This window comes from Pagrus pagrus, assembly GCF_965226575.1.
Source record: "Pagrus pagrus genome assembly, chromosome: 12".
Taxonomy (NCBI): domain Eukaryota; kingdom Metazoa; phylum Chordata; class Actinopteri; order Spariformes; family Sparidae; genus Pagrus; species Pagrus pagrus.
Genome location: NC_140196.1, coordinates 26,490,194 through 26,510,065, shown reverse-complemented (window position 1 = coordinate 26,510,065; position 19,872 = coordinate 26,490,194). Strand labels below are relative to the sequence as shown.

Below are 19,872 nucleotides of genomic sequence, written 5' to 3'. Positions count from 1 at the left end.
AGCGTTGCAGCATTCTCCAAAACAACTGACGTGGCTGAGGAAAAGCATTTAACAAAATATCTGCTCTATACAGCTTGTCCAGTGTAATCCATGTCTCTGGAAGCCCAGAGATCCCAAAATTATTGTAAAAGACGCTACCGCCAATGCTTGTGTTGAGCTAATCAGATGCGGTGCATGCTAATGTGTTTAGCTTAGCAGCTACTGTGTAGATTTCAGCTAAAAAAGGGTGTAAATAACATCTATTCAAATCAATGTTTTGTTTTGGTTTTACTGTTTTTTAACGTTCAGTTGTTTGGGAGAATGCTGCAACGCTGTTTTGCTGTGACACTCCAGAAATGTTTTGTGGACTACAAAACTTCACTTGACTTTCCATCAGCATGAGGGTGAGTAGATAATGAAGAAATTTTCATTTTTGGGTGAACTTTTCCTTTAAGTCCTGTGCCAACAAAAGCATTGTCAGCTAAAGAGCACTGCTGTTAAAAGTGACAAGACAAGAGAAATTGTTCAGTGCTCTCAGAAGACAAAAGGAGCCAAACAGATGTAGAAAGCAGCGACAGTTAGTACATGTGTAGACAGTGTTAAATATCTCTAGATATCTGGGAATGAACTGTCAGTGAGCCATGTCAGGGTCTCGACCCCTGCCTCTGAAAAAGCATTTTATGACTGATGAGTTTTTTACTGCACATGACAGCTGACCGACAACCCACCAACCCACCCCCCACACACCCCCACTCACCCCCACTCACCCATGGCCTGTGCCAAAATACAAAAACATCTTCTCAGGCATGACTGAAGATGAATGAGTATTATTACATAATCTTTCATAAACAATCTGTCTACTGTAACTGGAGAGGGAGAGGCAGAAAGAGAGAGGAACAGGAAGAGATTAGAGCGTTGTTCATACATTCAATAGACTTGGAAAGGGTGGGCATTATGCAAGAAATCCAGGCCATGCTTCTGTTTAACTTTGGGTGAGCCTCAGAGGTGTCATGTGCTAATATTCATGCGTGTTCTCTGGTTAAAGCAGAGACACTGGTGGGTTTGGCAGCTGAGGTTCTGGCATTTTCGAGAGGAGACAAGTCTGAAACTTGGATGACATAGAGGACTGACCCCACTGCATTCAACTCTCTCCTTCTAAAATGTCACTTTTATGTGAGAAACAGGTGTAAGTATGTTCATTAGGTCTTTGTTGGACTGTCATGTCAGAAAGCCTGTGACAGTGACCTTTGGCTTATACTCCCACTCATGTAGGTTTTACTGCAGCTGCAGCGAGAGATGCTGTTTCTGTGTCTAGTTCACACTGCTGTGGAGATGTTTGCTCAGCTAGCACAAGTTTAACTTCTTTTCCCTAGTGATATCCCAGAAAACCATGTACTGTACAACCATAAATGTGTTTGAAGTGGGATTCATATTGCTTGTGGAATATGTGACAGTTTAATCATCTTGAGGTCAAAGACTAAAAATGACTTAAATGATAGGTCTAGCAAGATCAGACTCAATTACAATTTTGTTTCATTTACATTGCGGTCATGTTAGCCATTTTCTGTTTGGGGGAGGGAGGTTATTTTGCCATGACCAGTTACCACTGATGTATCCGTCCTGCCTATGTCCTTTACTTTTGACACTGATATACATACCACTTACTAGCTAGTGTTTTTCATACTTTGGTCAAAGAAATATGAAGGTCTAAAAAATATTTTTTTCTGCAAGTCAACTGACAAAATGGGTTTACAAAGTCTGTTACAGTGGGCCCCCGAGACAGAGCCCCCCTGCCAAGTACATGGGACATCCACAGCCTGAGTAATGTCATTTAAAGTGCTACATGAAAAAAGTCAAAATTAATAGATTACATGCCTAAAATGTATCTTAAGTTGAATTGTGGGCTCCAACTTGAGCCCCATATCTTAGCCTATTGGTTACATTTGGGCAACAACATTTGGTACCCATTAAAGCATGCCTAATTAAGTATTAGCATATCCTGTTTGCAGCATATCCATCAATATACAGTACAGACAGTTATCACTCATTACTTTGATGCTGACGAAAAACTTGAAAACCTGATGATTCTCCGGCAAATTCTAGTGTTATAATGAGTACCTTTTGTCTGTTTTCATAGGTGATTAATGGACAATTATTCAGGAAAGACACTGGAGAAGATATACTCCAAACATAGGTGTCTAAACTTTGACTGAATTTTGATTCCAAGGGTTTTGAGGTACTATGAGCTGTTTGTAACAGCCACTAATGCAGCAGCTGACCAAGTTGATGATTTGCCAAATGAACAACCAAATTACAATAACTACCTTCCCACAGTGAAGTTAAGAACACTGGCATGCACCGCTCTCTCTTCTCCACCTTGAGAAACACATCATCCATCGACTGTGAACAGCCTATACAGCCGTCTCAATCTCACTCATGCTTGTGGACATTTTTCTGTCATTTTCTTTCTGTCTCTACTGGACTACAAGTAGATGATGTTATCATTGTTAATCCCAACTACATGGCTCTGTTAGACTCTGATTAGTAATTCAGAGTGTCAGGTTAGTATAGTCCCAAATCAACTTGGATACCACTTAGTGACAATGAATTCTAATTGTGAGCAGATTACAGAAAAGGGTTGGGGTTAGAACAGAAAAAAACTGTGAAAACAACCCACGTTTCAACTGGTCAGTATGTTCTAAATACTGTCCTGCTAAAAAAAACAATATGAAAACTTCTGGAATAACTGAGATATCATCTTTGTGAAGCTAAAACTGCCTTTTCTTCTTCCTCTTTGTCCAGATGATATGGAACAAATTTGAGGTAAATAGTTTCAAAGTACTTCCTAAAAGTTTTTCCGCTAGCACTTCCAAAAGTGCAGTAAAGAAGTGCCTGTATCTGAGAAGGGAGGTGAGACTTTGTAATATCATGTCAGTTGCATGCATGTTGTGAAGAGTTTTATAGGCTTAATCCTTTTATTCATTAACCCTGTTAACACAGTGACTGTAAAGACTAGAACAATATTCAATATATGCTGTATATCTTTAACTTTGGTTTATTTCACTGATAGCAATGCTCTTTTTCAGGAACACCCTGATCACATTCACACAGTTACCCATTCACACCTGGAAGCTGCCTAGTACAACCACAGTCTGAACCGCCAGCCCCTGGAACAGTCGGGGTTAAGGGCCTTGTTCAAGGGCACCTCAATGGTGGTAATGGGGGAGGGGCAAGTGCTGTCCGTGGATTAGGCCACCACTCCCCCCAAATATGACCTTAGCAACTTGCGTGTGGCAGGTGTGTTGTTGAGATAAAAATTAGGTTAGGTAAAACTGGAGACTATCTTGCAATGGGATCACACCTGCTGTGACGCGAATGTTGGAATTGAACAGATGACATAAGTGAGTTTGTCGAAATGAGTGAACTATACCGGATTTATTGTTGTACACCCTAACCCTAACCCTTGTTCTGGAGTGACCCTGTCACAAAATGGTCCCTAGCTGTTTGTGAAAGCGTTGCAGGATTGTGGCCCTCCTCCACCTAGACAAGTATAATATCAGGAATGTTGATTTCTTCAGCTTTCTTAACAAAATTACTAATTCCGAGTAGTTCACTGGGGGAAGGTTCACTGAAGTTGTTTAAAAGTTGTTTATAGTTGCTTTCAGCTAAGTTGCCATGTTCATATTGAATACTGAATTGAATATTAAATGTATAGTCACTGTATTGTCAGGGTTAATTCACTGTTATTAGAAAGTCTGCCCAAGTTCTCAACATGACAGCATGGCTGGTTATTGTTTTCACCTTGGGAGTCTGTGTGTGTGTGTGTGTGTGTGTGTGTGTGTGTGTCATCATGGCAAAATGTGGTCCTGGTGACACCAACTGCAGTGGGGACCAGCCTCAGAAGCTGTTTTGAGTACTTTGCCAGGTGATGTCTGTCTGTGAACACATTTTATCAATGTGATAGCACCATAACTGTACAAGATGTAGTCATGGAACTTTACAGGTGTGTAGTTGAGATCAAAATGAAGGACGAGTTTGAAGATGGATGTGGTCTGACCAATGATTACTCAGTAGTCATGTAATAATGTTGTAATGACTATTGAGTACTCAGCATGTCAACATGTTAATGGGCATCATGACTGGTGTTTTCCCATTGCAAGATAGTCTCTAGTTTCCTTCTCACAGTGTAACAAAATTCACCATTACCTCTTCACCTGAACAATTAATGATGTAGTCTATGGTATCATTGCAATCCTTGACCATCAAAACATAGGGATAGACATCACCTTTTATGTGCTGTCATGTTCGGTTCAGGAGATATGATGCAAAATACATAATTCAGTTATGGCAGAAAGTAAAATGGCTGCCAATTGCTCCATATCTGAAAATGTTCAGGGCCCCAAACTAAACAATCTTACAAAGTTTAATGCTTCTATGAAAAAGTGCAAGATTTTTTTAACACATCACCTGAACTATCTAGTTCTGTTATCATGTTTTTTTCTGTATATCATCTCGACTATTGTAAAAAGTTTGATCGGTGGTCTTGTTACGAGCCCTGCAGCATGAGAGCTGACAGCAACTGCAGCTAACAGCTGACTGAGCTGACAGCTTACAGCGGCGCTAAACACAGCAGCACTGTTCAGAAGAACATGAAGTGTTGACTGTGAACTGCAATTAATGTGACAACACAACAAATTTACACTAAATACATGTACTGAAATACTTTAGCTGGAACAGTTTGTAGGTGAAAGTACTTTGAGTTTGGGAACAGCCTGACATTCCGAAACACCTCCATTGCGAAACCCCTCCATCCCAACACACCCCACTCCAACACATCGCTGTTCCGAACCCGACTGTCAACTTCCAATTACTTCCCAATATGGTTAGGGTCAGGGGTACCACAATAGCCTTTTCGGAATAGCGGGGTCTTTAGATAAAATGAGAAACCACGCCATTACGATGAATGGAAGTCTATTTTCGGAACAGCGGGGTTTCGGAAAAGCGGGGTGTAACCTTTGAGTTTGGAGTTACAGACACTTTGCATCTGTGTACATGAGGCTTTTCTAAATTCTGTTTTTTACAGTTTAGAGATACGTAACTTTTCATTTTGTTTTGAACTTACTTCTTTGAATCTATCCCACATACACCGTCCTGCTGCCAGAAATAGTCACTAGAGCACCAAATGTGGATTAATCCACAGATGTAAAGAGTCGCCCCAAAACTGCACTATTCCTGTCCGAGCTTCTTTTGGAGATGAATGAACCTTTGTAAAAAATAAAGATTTAGAGCTGTGGTGTTGACCAATGGACTTGGAATTTGTTGACAGTAAGAAATATAAAAAGGAACACCAGCCTGATTATTTCAGTTTATATAATATGCTTCGTCAATTTGCATTAAACCACCAGTTTCTTGAATTGAATCATCGCTACACAAACAACCCAGTGCATAAACTGCAGGGAAACAGACCATTAAAAAAAATCTATTCCTTTATTAAACATATTCACACTTTATTACCGCACCTACAGTACATGTATAGCAGCTGCCCTTTTTGCTCTGACATGGGCTCCGTCACTTGCTTTTAATAGTGCATGTTTGTGTTCCAATATGATTTGACTGTTATTGTTTTGATCTCTGTACGTTTTATGTGAGTGGTTATATATGAGCTATTTTGTTGTATTTTGCGCAATAGTTGCAATATTGACTTTAGATAAGAAGACGTTTAAAAAATCTGATTTATACAAACCATATATTTGTCTCCTTGGTCCAGCTTTTATTCCTTCTTTTCATTAGTACGCAAATGGTACAAGTCTAACACGAGTCATGTTGGTAAAGTTTAATGATTATAAATTTGAGGTTGGAAAATATGGCTCTCCAAGTGAAACTGTAAAAATCTCTACCACTTAAAGTTTGGCAACTAACAAGCTACCACAGACACACTCTGGGGTACAAGGAAGACAAAAGAAGTTGAAAAGTGGGTGAACAAAATAACAAAGCATATATTTAGAATAAGCAGCTGAAGGTTCAAATTCAATCTGATACTCTTGCAGCTTTCTGTACAGGCAAAAATCACAGAGGTCACTGTCAGTCCTCCTTATGAAGGTCACAGATTGCTGAACATCAGCTGGAGATGGAGGAAACAGAGAGTGAGGAAGCTTCAGCTGGTTGCCCATGGCACTGGGCAGAGAGAGAGAGAGGGAGAGAGAGAGGGAGAGAGCAGTGAGGGGGATTGAGGGTCGGAAGTGTAGGGAGGGGAGGAGGAGAAGGAGGGGAGGAGGATCTTGTCAGAGCGATTCTATTTTTACTCTTCGACCTCACTGACTGTCACACCCAGTCCACCCCTTCTCTATCTTTCCATCCCTCAGTCACAGAGTCTCTTTGTTTCCACGGCAACCACCTCCTATGTCTCCCTGACAACGCCCCCCCCCTCCTCACAACCAACACCCTACAGCCCCCCGCACCCCCAATCGCCAATGCAGTGATTATGACGGTGCCGCAGCAACACAGGGAGTCTGGGCAGGAGAAAGGGAAGACGTGACGTGGATGAAGGAGAAAGAAAGGGCAAAGAGACAGAGGATGGAGGGAGAAAGATGGGAGGGATGGAGGGGGAGAAGGAAAGGGCAAAGGCAGAGAGAGGTATAAGGGGGTAGACAGAGGGACTGAGGAAGACAGAGGAAGGGAGACAGAGATACCCAGGAATAGATAAAGATTAGAGATGAGGAAGGGCAACAGATGAAGGTAATATTGACGGAGGAAGGAAGAAAGGATAAAGGAAAACACGGGGGTTAAGTAAATACAGAGAGGCGAAGAGTCAACTAGACAGATGAGCAGAAGTACAGATAAAGACAGAGACTGGGGTTAAAGGAGCAAGAAAAGGAGGACAAGAAGAAAAAATAATTTCCAGAAACTCTCTGCAAACCCACTTCTACAATTGAATCTGGTCTGTCTGTCTCCCTGTGGACTAAAAAATTAGAGGTGAAGTTGACCTAATGTTGCCAAAATCAAGAAAACATCAATTATACCAATTACTTCAAACTTAAAGAGACGATTGGCAGCTCCTCTGCCAGCCTATACCTTGCAATATATGTTGCGTGTCAATGAGTCAGATTTGGCAGGAAGACTGGAGGAAGGAAGAATAATTTTCAGCCGCTCTGGCATCAGCAGATGCGAAGGAGTTTAAGGCCAACATTCACTACAAATACGCATTAGAGAAAACAGACAAATTCAAAGATAAGAAAAGGAGAACAGATTCAGATGTCAGCCTTTAACCAGGTCATTAAGGTGTTCTCAATGAGATTCTGTATTTAACATGGGTTATTGTTGGGCTCACTCAAGAGAAACAGACTGTAAAATATGGATACTCCTATACAAATCTGCCATGTCAGATGTCATATATAAAAAATAAAATAAAAAAATGTATTCAACCTATATCAGTAAACACTCAGTTACCACCAACAAAAGGGGTTTGTACAGATCCATCTCTACAGCTGACTATAAAACAGTGCTGTTTTTAGTGCAAGACTACCTACTGACTGATCTTTCCATGTCGTTTCATGTCCTCTGGGTTTGTTTTTCTGACATTATAGCTAAAGAATCCAATGCTGCTTGGTAGTTGTCATCATATTTGACACCCGCAAACCTCAACAGAACATTACCACTACCGTACGGTAGAAAAGACTGTCCCTAACAGCATTACAACACAATGATAAGGTACAGTAGCTTTGACAAAAATACAACTGGATTTTTAAAACAGATTGCTCCAAATCAAGTTTCATGTTGGGCCGAACAATGCCCCATATTTGTTATATAACCACCTAACCATAATATTCACTGAGGGATTAACTGGTGAAAGCACATTTGAAGTGTTTTTAAGATTATTTTCAAAGTGAACTGAAGTGAATGGAAACAAATAAAGCCCAACTGACATATCGATTGGCCGATATTATCGGCTGATATTGCCCCAATACACATATATCCGTATAGGTAACAGTATCTGCTGTACGAAATGTAATGATATGAAAACATTTTTTCAGACATAATAACGTAGATAAAGATACTTGGTGTGATTTATAATAATTGTGCTGATGCCACTTTGGACAATAAAATTTACTGTTAAACTGTTGAATACCTTTGTATTACACATCATTAAAAAAAACTGTATATCGGCCAACATACTGACATATTAATTTTTTACTCCCTAACATCTACCCCACAAATTGAGTATCAATGGCCAATGGCTGCTTAAAAAACATTTATAAGGGCAATATAGGCAATATAGGGCAACTGAATGTTGAGGGCAATACAGATTTTGATACTTGGAATGTTTAAGAAAGTCAGAAAATAATGCATCTTATTAAAAAGACATCATTTTGCTCTACATAAACATCTAACATTAACCAACAACTTCTGCAACACTTCTTCTTCTGACACTTTTTTCTAAATTATCTCTAGTTTAGCATCTCTATAATGAAACATCCTTTTACTTATGGGCCAACATATCAATAACATACCTGCAATAAGCTATTATGAGCCGATATATCGGCCAGGTCAATTTATCAGTCTTGATCTATAGTCTACTATTTGATTAGTTGATCAAAGCAAACCTAAGCAACAACAGCTCTGATAATCAATGGTTTAGTCATTCATCAAACAACAATGCCAACATTTTTCTATTTCCAGCTGCTTAAATGTGAGATTTAGCTGCTTTTTCTTATTTTTTATCACTGTTTATTTGATATCTCTGGGTTTTGGATTGTTTTCAGACAAAACAAACAACATGAAGACATTATCTTGGGCTCTGGGAAATTGTGAAACTCACAATAGAACACAACACCTCACTGGAACAAACTCAAAAAAGATATACAATTATCTATTACATTGCATTATATCATAACATACTACTAATATTTATTTGCGCCTTGGCGAATACTTGACTCAGATGGTAAAATTCCTAATGCAGTAGCCAGTCTGTCTAAAGCTGCTGGGAGATGTGTCATTGCCACCAGAAGCCATTTGTCTGCGATGAGCTTCAGCTGCAGCAGTTTGTGGTCAGAGCTGCAGTCCTCCCAGCAGACACCTGGTGGAGTTGACGAGCAGGGCTGAGAGTCAACAACGCCCCAGTGCTTTACAACACACTGCAACATGATGATCTATCTGCACTGTTAGACTGCCAACCACAACACACACAGGTCTCCAGTGACTATGGCAATTTATAGTATTCACTTTGATTCAGTCTTGCTGGCTTTCTGTCAAGGACAAAAGCAGGTCACTGCATCTGTGTGCGGGGGTGTGTGTGTGTGTGTGTGTGTGTGTGTGTTTTTAGATTTCAAATTTCACCCACTAGCAAAAGGTGGTAACTGCTTATCTTTGCCTTTCTCTGTCTCCCTCACACACATGCACTTAGTATTTTTCGTGGCTGAATGATGACCACCTGACAGCCTGCATACATACACATCAACATAAATAGGCTTCTACATATATATAGATACAGAGAACACATCACACACACCTACAGGGTAAAAGGTGAGGGCTCTTGCCTTATGTAAGATTGAAAAAGGCCCAGCCATCAATATTGTATTTGAGAGAAGATAGGGAGATGTGGAGGTAGAACACAGGTTTATAAATAGAAACAGACAGGATAAAGACAGAAGAAACAAATAGACACAGATAGAATAATGGAGTGACACAGCATTGTGGGTGTCACCATGTCTAACAAACCCTAAATCCAAGTCAGCTGTCAGTAACTTTAATAGACTACATTTTCTGAGTCCCAATCTCAATGGATTACAAAAGCACTACACCAGATCTTACACGTGAACTCACATGCAATGCTACAAAGCTTAGACTTACTTTTTCAAAATAAAATATTAAGCTGGGTTTGTAAGACTGTAGAAACCAGCAAGAGCAAGCAAATGTCCAATTTCCTGATGCGGGCCAGATGAGACGATTGGATGGGCTTGTAAGAGGCCTGAGACAACATCAGATACTGGATTTTTCTTTTATTTGTCAGAGCCTTTGATTTATATATTGCTGTCAGGATTTTAAAGAGATTTTCTGCAAATATAACAAAACTGCTTCTAGAATAATTTACCAACTGTAGCTTTAAATCTCTATGTTAACATCTCATAAGTGATGAAATTGTTTTTTACAGGTTGTGCCACACATCTGCTACAGATTCAAAATATCATAGAAAAATGGAATGATGTGTTCAATGTCTGTGGCATATTTGCAATGAACAGAAGAACAGAGTAGATATCATTGACATTGACAGTTTTAATGATATCTCTAGTTCGAGTGCCTCTTTTCGAGAAATAAAACACTGTAATGATCGCAGTCTTGTCTTAATATCCTACATTTTTCGAATCCCATGAAGCTTGTTGACTGGACAAACACAGTAAACAACCTGGATGAAGCTTCACTCTGCAGCAGAGACAGCCTTTCAACAAACACAAAGGCCTAGACTTAAAGCTACGAGATGAATGAAGAGCGGCACATTCTATCTGATGATTCACAGTGATTCCTACATACTGAGACGGATGAGATAGACTGCCCTTTTTGACAGCTGTGCCATTCGGGACATTGTACTCATTTGTTGAGTATACAATCTCTCACATGACCACCAAAGTGACAATAGTCTAACAACAATTCATGGTAAAAACAACTCAGTAACACCATGGCAATGATTCCATTCATTTGTAATTTCATTCAGGTGCAGCTTTCACTGGCTGGAAGGTAACAAGGTGATAAAATGGCTACCTTGACTATTACTGACTGACTGAGAATATTAACCCATAGCAGACATTTTCACTTGTCAAAGCAGGTGGAAATGTAACACATTTAAATAACAACAACACAGTAATAATGATGGCTCCAATATATTAAATGTCCCGAGTAACATTGACACTGGGACTGGCTCACTTAAAAAGAAGGGAGCAACCATTAAGTTGAGTTATTAATTCCACCTGTACTTTTCCTGCTTTGACAAAACTGTGAAAGCATGAAAAGCGTTTCACAACCCTGGAGATTAAGATCTACGATGCCAAAATTTGTACAAATCCACAATAGATGCCACTATAAAAAAATGTATTTGTTCCAAAATGACAAATGCTTATTGCCCCCTGATCGCCACATGTCAGTACACCTGAAGTTATGTCAGGTGCCTCGAGCCCAGGATACATCTCCTGTAAGCAGATTTGCCCTACTGAGACAGGTTAGAGATAAACCTACAGTTGGGATGCAGTTTGTATTAAAATAAGCTAGTATGATGATTCATGCTGTGCTATATTAAGGAAAAATCTAATTAAGACACTGCATGTATTTAAAGCTTAGTCCATTTTACTCTATTCTTTATAAGCAAATCCTTCACTCACTTATTTGTTCAAACCGACCATGACTGTGCAGATAAATGAAAGAACTGTTCACCACACAGCCACAGTAAAACCACTGTGGGGTCAGCGGTGTCCAACATGTCTAACAAACTGAAAAATGCAAACTGGATAAAGAGAAACTTGTCTTACCTTTTGTTCAAGGTCACAAGATTGTGGCATTATGAAACAGAAAAAAAGGGAAGGGGAGAGAAAGAAAAGATGTTCAGTAGGTCACAATCAACTTCAACGCACTAAACAAAGTTCTCCAACATCAACCCTAACAATATGTCAGCGTTAGAACTTTTATCACAATAATCAATCATGAACGTGCTTCAAAACTCCAGTGAGAGCTTGTGGAAGTTACGTGACATTTCAGAGATTTGTCATTATTACAGCTAAAAGGTCAGTGTGATCGAAAATACTGTATAAATGAATGAGATTATGTCAGAAGTAAGGCCTACAGTATCAGAATTTCTGAGGCTAGAGCTACAGAGTCAGATTCAATTAATTGATCAAGAGCTGTTAACACACATTTCACACATAATGTCAAGTACTGGGTCAGACTTCAGTAGTGAGAAGGTGCTGAGGAGAAGCATAGAGAGAATCACACTGGAAAATAAAGCTTCATTCAGCAGACTGTGGGATGCAGCCAGAGACAAAGTGCTCAGGAAACCCAGCGTTATCAGGAGGAGGAAGCATTAGACTGAGGTCATATCAGGGTTTTCCCCAGTGTATAAGAGGTCAAGCAGGCCAAAAGGGCAGCTGGCTTTGGTCCTACATGGTTGTCACACTCATGGGGGTGGTCAAATCTATCTTTCAAAGTTATGTCAGATACATAACTTTTTTTAGACTTGCACAATGTCAAGGGTCTGCTGTTCTGTCATTCTGTTGTAGTGACTGGGAAAACCCTGATATTTGAAGGTGATCTTATTTATCATTTAGGATAACATACCAGACAAACAGATTTTAAAATGGACTGGGATTTTAACGGAAACAAGAACAGACTTTTTAAACCTATAAACTGCCGATGGTCTTTGAATTGCACAAAGTGACAAATGGCTAAAAATCAATCTGTAACTCTTTGAGTTTGAGGGTTTATTCTGGACCTTGAAAAAACATCCTGTGACCACATAAGGTGCTCCTGTACAATCTATTGCAATCAAATACAACTGTTTCGCAGATTTGCCAGGTCATAGTTAGTGATGGTGTTGTACTGGCGTGCATTAAAGTAAAATAAATAAAGTAGAACCTATAGCAAAGCTGTTGTATTGAATTGCAAAAGGTTGCACAAGTGTACCTAATGAAGTGGCCACTGAGTGCAGTAGTTTAACAAAAAAAACAACAACAAATTGGCAGAGGAAGATATTTAGTACAGGGATCTTGAGTTGTAACTGTTACTCTTGTCTAATGGGTTCAATTACTGTATATTTAATACAGCATTGATCATCTTGTTACAATGCAATGATATGCTGGGAAACCTTTGGTCCTGGCATTCATATTCATATACCAGTTGACACACACCACCCACCCCAACAACACTGCAGACCCCCTAATGGCAAAAGCAAACCCCTACAGCAGTGGTCCCCCCAGCGGGACAATGCTCCCTGCCACACTGCATAAACTGCTCAGGACTGGTCTGAGGAACGTGACAAACTGCCAATATTTGGGTAGGTGGTGCATGTCAAGTTGCATCTACTTGAGTACCGAGGCTTCCCAACCGAACATTGCCTTGTAACAAGATCATCAATGTTATTCGCTTCATCTGTTAGTCCTTTAAATTTGTGGCTGATCAGTGTAAAGTATAAAGCTAAATAGCATGCAAGGACCCAGGTTATGTTTGTGTTACTACAGACAGAAAGGAGATAGTGGAAGATTACACAGGAAGCTGACAATCAGATGAAGCATTAGACAGTGGAGCAAGCATAGATAGTAGCTATCAGCAGCAGGTCAAGTAATAAAGCTGTTATGATCATGGTAACAGATACACAGAGGCAGGGAGAGGGAAATCAAATCAGGCAACTTATCACGGTACCTTTGCAGTTTTGCTAATTGGGCCTGACCAGCACTGTACATTTGTCTCTCATACTCATCCAAACAGTTGGGTAGAGTGTTAAACACAAATGTTTCTCTGGTATTTATTTTTTTAAAGATTAAACTATATTTCTTGAGGATTTTTCAAATGGTAATGAAGAGCTGATTTGTGTGTAGATGTATTGTTGGTATAAACATCTTAAAAACTGATTAGACATAAGCTCTTCTACGTTTATCTGTTGGGCCCTGGTTAACACAAAAACAGAGAGAAAAGGATCAAGAAGACCTGGTGCTCAATTGACAGACAAGAGCCATGCATACAGGACTACAAATAGTAGCTACTTCCTGCTATCTTAACCTACAATCAATGTGTTGAAATTAGCCCCATGTTATTCATAATCTTCCCTGTAGTTCACCAACCTTCCAGTGGGGGGAGCTGTGACGACGAGGACTCCTGGTGCTCTGAGTGTGCAGGGAGACAGGGAGGGGCTGCGGGGGTGATGGAGGGAAGGGGGGTGACTGTAGCTTGGCTAACAGGCGGGGCTACACTTTTAGGGGGAGTGACTTGTGGTGATGTGGGACTGGCTTCATTCTTACAGGGAGGAGCTGAGCAACTAAGGGGCGTGGCTGAGGGGATAGTGGGCACAGTAGCAGTGGTTCCTGTGAAGGCTATAGAGGACATGAGTGTAGCTGAGGGGACGAAAGGCTTGGCATCAACGTTGAGGGCTGATCCAACTGCAAATGTTGGAGGGTGAGTGACTGTGGCAGCTAAGGGTGATGGGTTGGTGGACAAAGCAGAATTAGGAGGAAGGTCTGGAGTGCTCTTGAAGGGGTTGAAAACAGAACTGGCTTGTGAGGCAGGGATGATGGTTTCTGTAGGGGTGGACTTTGTCAGGGCAGAAGTAGCAAGGGAGGGGGTGTTGGTGATAGGGGTGGTGGTCTGTGAGTCAGGAGTGGAGCCTGGAGGGGTCTGGAGGACTGAATCCAGGAAAGAGAAGGTCTGGGAGACTGGGCTCAGATTGTCACCTGTCATCAATGCTAGACTACCGCTAACATCCCCTGCTACACTAGTCTTGCAGGCAGGACTGGTTGCTGAGCTAGAGTTAGGTTCAGGTTTGCATGTTGAAACTTTCTCTACGTTTGCTTTTGGGCCATCTTTAGCAGACATAGGGAAATCATCTACACACATCGGTTCGTAGGAGCGTGGAGATGAATCTGTTACAAGACTAGCATGGGAACGGTTGGTGAAACTTGTGGGTATCTGTTCAGGGGCAGAGGGCAAAACAGGGCTAGGGCTGGAATATGGAGCTTTGGAGTCAGAAGGGCCAGATTCAGTCATTGTAATGCCGGTAAGAGCGACTGTAGAGATGGGCAGTTGGGGTGCTCCCCACTCCTCCGGAAGTCTTGCCCTACTCTTAGTCTTCTTGCCTTTCACTCTACCCCCTCCTCCACTCTCTCTGATCTCCCACTCCCAGTTCTCCTCCTCATCCTCGTCCTCCTCCGCCTCCTGTCCGCCCTTATCCAGCACCCCATGCTTGTCTGATTGGCTGATGTTATTCTCCTGGCTATCCAAGAAGTCGTAGACCTCCTCGTTGCCCTTCCTCTTCTTCTTCTTCCGTCTCTGCTGCTGCTTTCCAGCCTCAACCCCCAGCCCCACTCTCTCAGGGCTGAGAGGTTCGGAGTTGGAGGAAGTGGGACTGCTGTCATCCATTGAGCCGCTGGGAGAGAGGATGGCAGCTGCCGAGGGGGGGGGAGGGTTTTATAAGAGGAGGAACCAATCACATACTGTGTCAGAGAATCACCTGCCAAAAAGCCATCAGATTGTGGTTACCATAGGTGGTTTTCACAGCTTCATGTCTAAATTGTTTACTGTTTAAGATAGAAAATGATTATAATAACTGATCTCATCAAAACTGTAAGGTCCATACCAGTTGAAGTGATGTTTTGAAGGGGAAGCTGTAGTAGCTATCACATAATTAGTGTCTCCTTAGACAGAGTCAGACAAACTCATGGATACCATTTTTTAAAATTATTTTGCATGTAGTTTGATGGTTTGTTGAATGGATTAATGTTAGGACAATTGTTGGGATTAGGGTAGCTGTGACTAATCCACTCCAGTGAACATGTCAGTATTTGTAAAGAGTCTGGGTGTACTTACATATAAGTTTGCACATATAATGGTTGTTGAATGGTTGAGATTACCCTATTTTCATAGGGGAACTTTAAAAAGACTTAACAAACCAATGTCTGTTCACAGGTTTTGTGTAGTTCTACTGCATGTTTATAAAAAAAGGTTTCATAACTTAGCTCGAAAGAGGTGAGCCTGCCCACTACTCATCCCTGCTTAAGGCCTGTGGCTCAAGGGCACATTACTGTAGCATGAAGCAAAAACATTGTTAGCACATCGGACTCAACGTACAGAAAGATGGTTTCAGTCTTTTTAGGTTGTTCATGTCATGCTGTTGTATGTTTGTCAAATGTTCATTTTTCTGAGTTTTAATTAGTTATTTGATCCTTTATATCATAAAAGAGTCTCAGATATGCTTGGCAGCTGAGCCATGCTCACCAGTGTTGGGGGTAACCAGTAACTTTTGTAACACGTTACAGTAATATATTTCCTTTAGCGGTAACGGAATAATATAACGCGTTACTAATATTATTTCAGTAGTAAATTACTACAGTTATGTCATGTAACGCATTACAATCAGCGTTACTGATCGAAGTGAAGCGTTTATTGTTTGTATTTTTTAAAGAACCCATCCACACTCTGCATGATCATATTAATATAGACTATGCATTTGTTTAATATATATGAGCCTATAAGTTCTTTATTAATTCTCTGTGTGACTGAAATGAGCCATATTTCGTAGCCTAATGATGAAGCCTAATCCTCCTAGAAGGTATTGGTCCATTGTGTTTCATATGACTAAGCCTACAATTAAAAACATTTATTCCTATCTCATAATATATCTGACTTTGATCCTTTGTCTGCCTGCTCATCCCTGTATCCAAGGCAATTCATTTATTTAAAAAGATCTAGGCTATTTAATTGTTCTAAAGAGGTTATTCGGGCATTTTGTTGAACGTAACTAAAAAGTGATATATTACTCTACGTAATACTGTAATGTAATACATTATTTTAAAATGAAGGTAACTAGTAATATGTAGTATATTGCATTTTGAATGTAACATTTGCCCAACATAGCTGCTCACCACTGAGCAGGCAGGTGTATGGGTGGGAACTTGATATTGCAGCTCCACAGCTAAATCACTACTGTGCAGACTCTGCTTTCGAATGACGTCACCAGCACAATATGACAGTGATCGTAACCTGGACATTATGGATTAATTTTTTAAGCGATGTCGCCCAGCTTTATATGTCAATGGTTTTGACAAAGACGATGTGGCCATTGTAAGTAAGACAATGTGTGCAATGCTAGATCGGTGGAGTACTCTTTAAAAGGAAGCTACTTCGATTCCATAGAAGATAATTAATTGAGCAAAGGCGAAACTACCAGAGCAGGTACTTTTGTTTTGCTTCCAGAGATAAAAAAAAAAAAGGTCTTCTACAAGTTTGTCTGACTTTGGTTTTAATTCAAGTAATGATTTCAATAATTCAAAGACAAGCCCATTACGTGACTACCTAGAGCCCTTACGTAAAATATACTACAGAATGTCGCTTATCCTCAAGAATGAAAGATAATCTTTGCTAGTGTCATTGTGGAACTTTGAGGAAGAGAGGCATTTCCATTACTTTCATTGTAGTGCACACTTAGACCTGATGAGATATGGTGGCATCACCAAGCGTAATCTGGTGCTATGGTAGTAGACATAACGATAAAAGTTCTGCATTTAGCAATGTTTTTATTTTAGATATATACAATGTTACAATGTGTTAGCACTGCACTTGGATGATGCATTTACAGGTGCATCTCCAAAAGTATTTGAATATCATAGAAATTCATCAAAATTAAAACAAAAAAAGACTTGAAATCTTGAATCTAGAATATATGAAAGTTTCACTTTTTGAATTAAAGTACAAGAAAATAATGAACTTTTCCATGATATTCAAATTTTTTGAGATGTACATGTAAATAAACAAATATGCAATGACTCTTGCCTTGGTCTTCTCACTGTTATGCTGCTGTTTCCAGCCATAGTAACCATAGTCCGACTGCTTTTAAGCTCCTTTGACACAACCTTTTCAACTTTTCACAAAATATGTTGTATGTGATGGTGCCTGCTTTTATAAATACATTCAACTGTACTTACCTGTTACAGATTTTCTATGGTTCTACAAAGACTTCATTTGATTGAGTGGGCATGATCAATTTATATTAAGACAGATATTTACAAGTGCTGTTTAATAGCAACATAATGGTTCAGCACTGGGCATTGGGTGAAAAGAATTTGCTCTGATTGATCTGCTTGGCTGTGTTTGGTCATTACAGGGTCAATCTACATTAATTCCAATGAATATGGTAAAGTTGAAATCTGGTCATATCATGTAAATTCTCAGCTGCATGGAGTCTCAAATGGACATAAAAATGGCACTTTTCTGTCAAAAAAATAACTTGTGTGATTCTCTCTTTCTTTTACACATCATCATCATCATCATCATCGTCATCATCAACAACATCATCATCATCCAGGGGGGCAGACCAGGTCTTGTATAGGAAGCAGGCACACACAACATAGAAAAACAAACACTGGTAACAAGGTAAATGAATCAGTCTAAGATGCATGATTAAAACTAAATGTATGCATGTCTGAACAATGATGATAATAAATGGGTCATTGTCACACATGCAGAAACACTGAAATGATCATAGGGCACATCAAACAATATGGAAGTGGAATGTGTTGCAATATCACAAAACAATAACAAACTGTGCACATGCAAGCTTTGACAAACAACAAAATTAATTCAGTTTGCAATGAAATGATCCCCTCATTTGTCTGTCCCCACTATATTTTCTTGTTTGGGGCTGAAGACATCAAAGTTGGGTATGACTTTTTCCTGTGAAGCCAAAAGTCTCAATTATTTCTGATAAGCTCAGAGCAAACGAGGCACAGAAAGATGAACAGATAAATACAAACAGACAGACAGAGGGGAAGAGCGTATAGATAAAACTGTCTAACCAACACCCCCCCTTCATTCTGCTCATCATGTCCTGTTCCTGTTTAAATTATCATTCCTCCCATCTCCTCTTTTCCTCTCAATCTGTCTTACATCCCTAGACAATAATGTGAATCCAGTAAAAGGTGCATTCCTCTCTAAATCTGGCACCTTTCCCTGTATTTCTAAATTAATCGCAGTTGCTTTTTCCCCCCTTCACCTCAGAAGCATCCTCAGCTATAAACAGCTTGAGTAGGAGATGAGGCCAGGGCTTTATCATCTATATTTAATGTGATAAGGTATTTAATGGGAGTACATCTTAATCTCGAGGCTGGCAAATGGCCAAGAGAAATGTTAATGTTAGAGTGGTGGCTGCCTCAAACACATTGCTTATGCAAAAGTGTTGTGTGAGAGTGAGAATCTGAAATTTTGTGCTAAGGGGTTCAAACTCACTGGCACCTGTACAGACAGATGAATGTGTGTGAAGAGGACTTCCAGAACAGGCAACACAGACAGAGCGGCAGGCTAGTTGGGTAATGTGCTGTCAGTATCCTGCAGAAGTCATGTAGCTCTAGAAAACCTTGTTTTCCCATGCTGTAAGCATTACAAATTAATTTAGGTTTAATATAGGATTTGCGGTAGAGGCGGAAAGACATAAATTGGAACAGGAATGAACTACTCATACTTAAGTGTCTTAACAAGGGCAATTGTGACATTAAGAGAAATAAGACAGCGATTAAAATAGCTAAGTTTTACTCAAGAATAATGTTGCCATTAGCATTAGCCATTCACATGAGATTGCTCATATGATGTGCAAAATAACAAAGGATTTCAATATCAGCAGCATTGCTTTACTTTTGGCATGAGCGTAACAGGTTTTTTTAAAGGGAAGTCTGGTATTGTGCATGCTGTCATGACTTGCTGGGGGACTTAAAAAAAATTCAGAAGTTATCACTTAAAGGGTAACTCCACAAGTTTTATACATTTAATTGTGTTTGCAGGTCTTGGGGAGTACTACTGCATATGTGGAAAAAGCAGTATAAAACCTTTTGTGGCTCCAGAGGAAGCTTCATGTAAAAAAAACCTTCCAGTACTTTGCACCATATAAAATCAGGGGCCCTGACAGATATGTGGACCTAATAGCTATGTTAGGCTAAATAGGAGGTAGCCTTCCATAGATGATCATTTCACATGCTTTACTTTAGTGAGTTGTGCAGTTTAAGGCACAAGAACAATATTTCATGCTGATCTACGCAAGATCTCAGTCATTTTGCTTTGTTTTCTACCCCTCTTGTGAGTAAGCTGAAACCCGTTTGTACATGAAAGAATTCACTAATATAGACAGCTTGTAGTAGTGTCAGGCCATAGGTTGCATATTTT

At 40.0% G+C, this 19,872-nt stretch overlaps 1 protein-coding gene across 4 annotated transcripts in view; it reads right to left on the bottom strand.

Annotated features, from left to right (window-relative positions):
* The window catches only part of map4l (microtubule associated protein 4 like), a 113,041-nt gene that overhangs the window by 46,254 nt on the left and 46,915 nt on the right, over window positions 1-19,872 (bottom strand). For 3 of the 4 annotated variants that reach the window (XM_084368621.1, XM_084368622.1, XM_084368623.1), the window contains exon 6: window positions 13,794-15,110. The exons of the other annotated variant lie outside the window; for it this stretch is intronic. In XM_084368621.1, coding sequence (XP_084224747.1) covers window positions 13,794-15,110 — 1,317 coding nt within the window. The remainder of the gene's footprint in view (window positions 1-13,793; window positions 15,111-19,872) is intronic. 4 annotated transcript variants of the gene reach the window in all.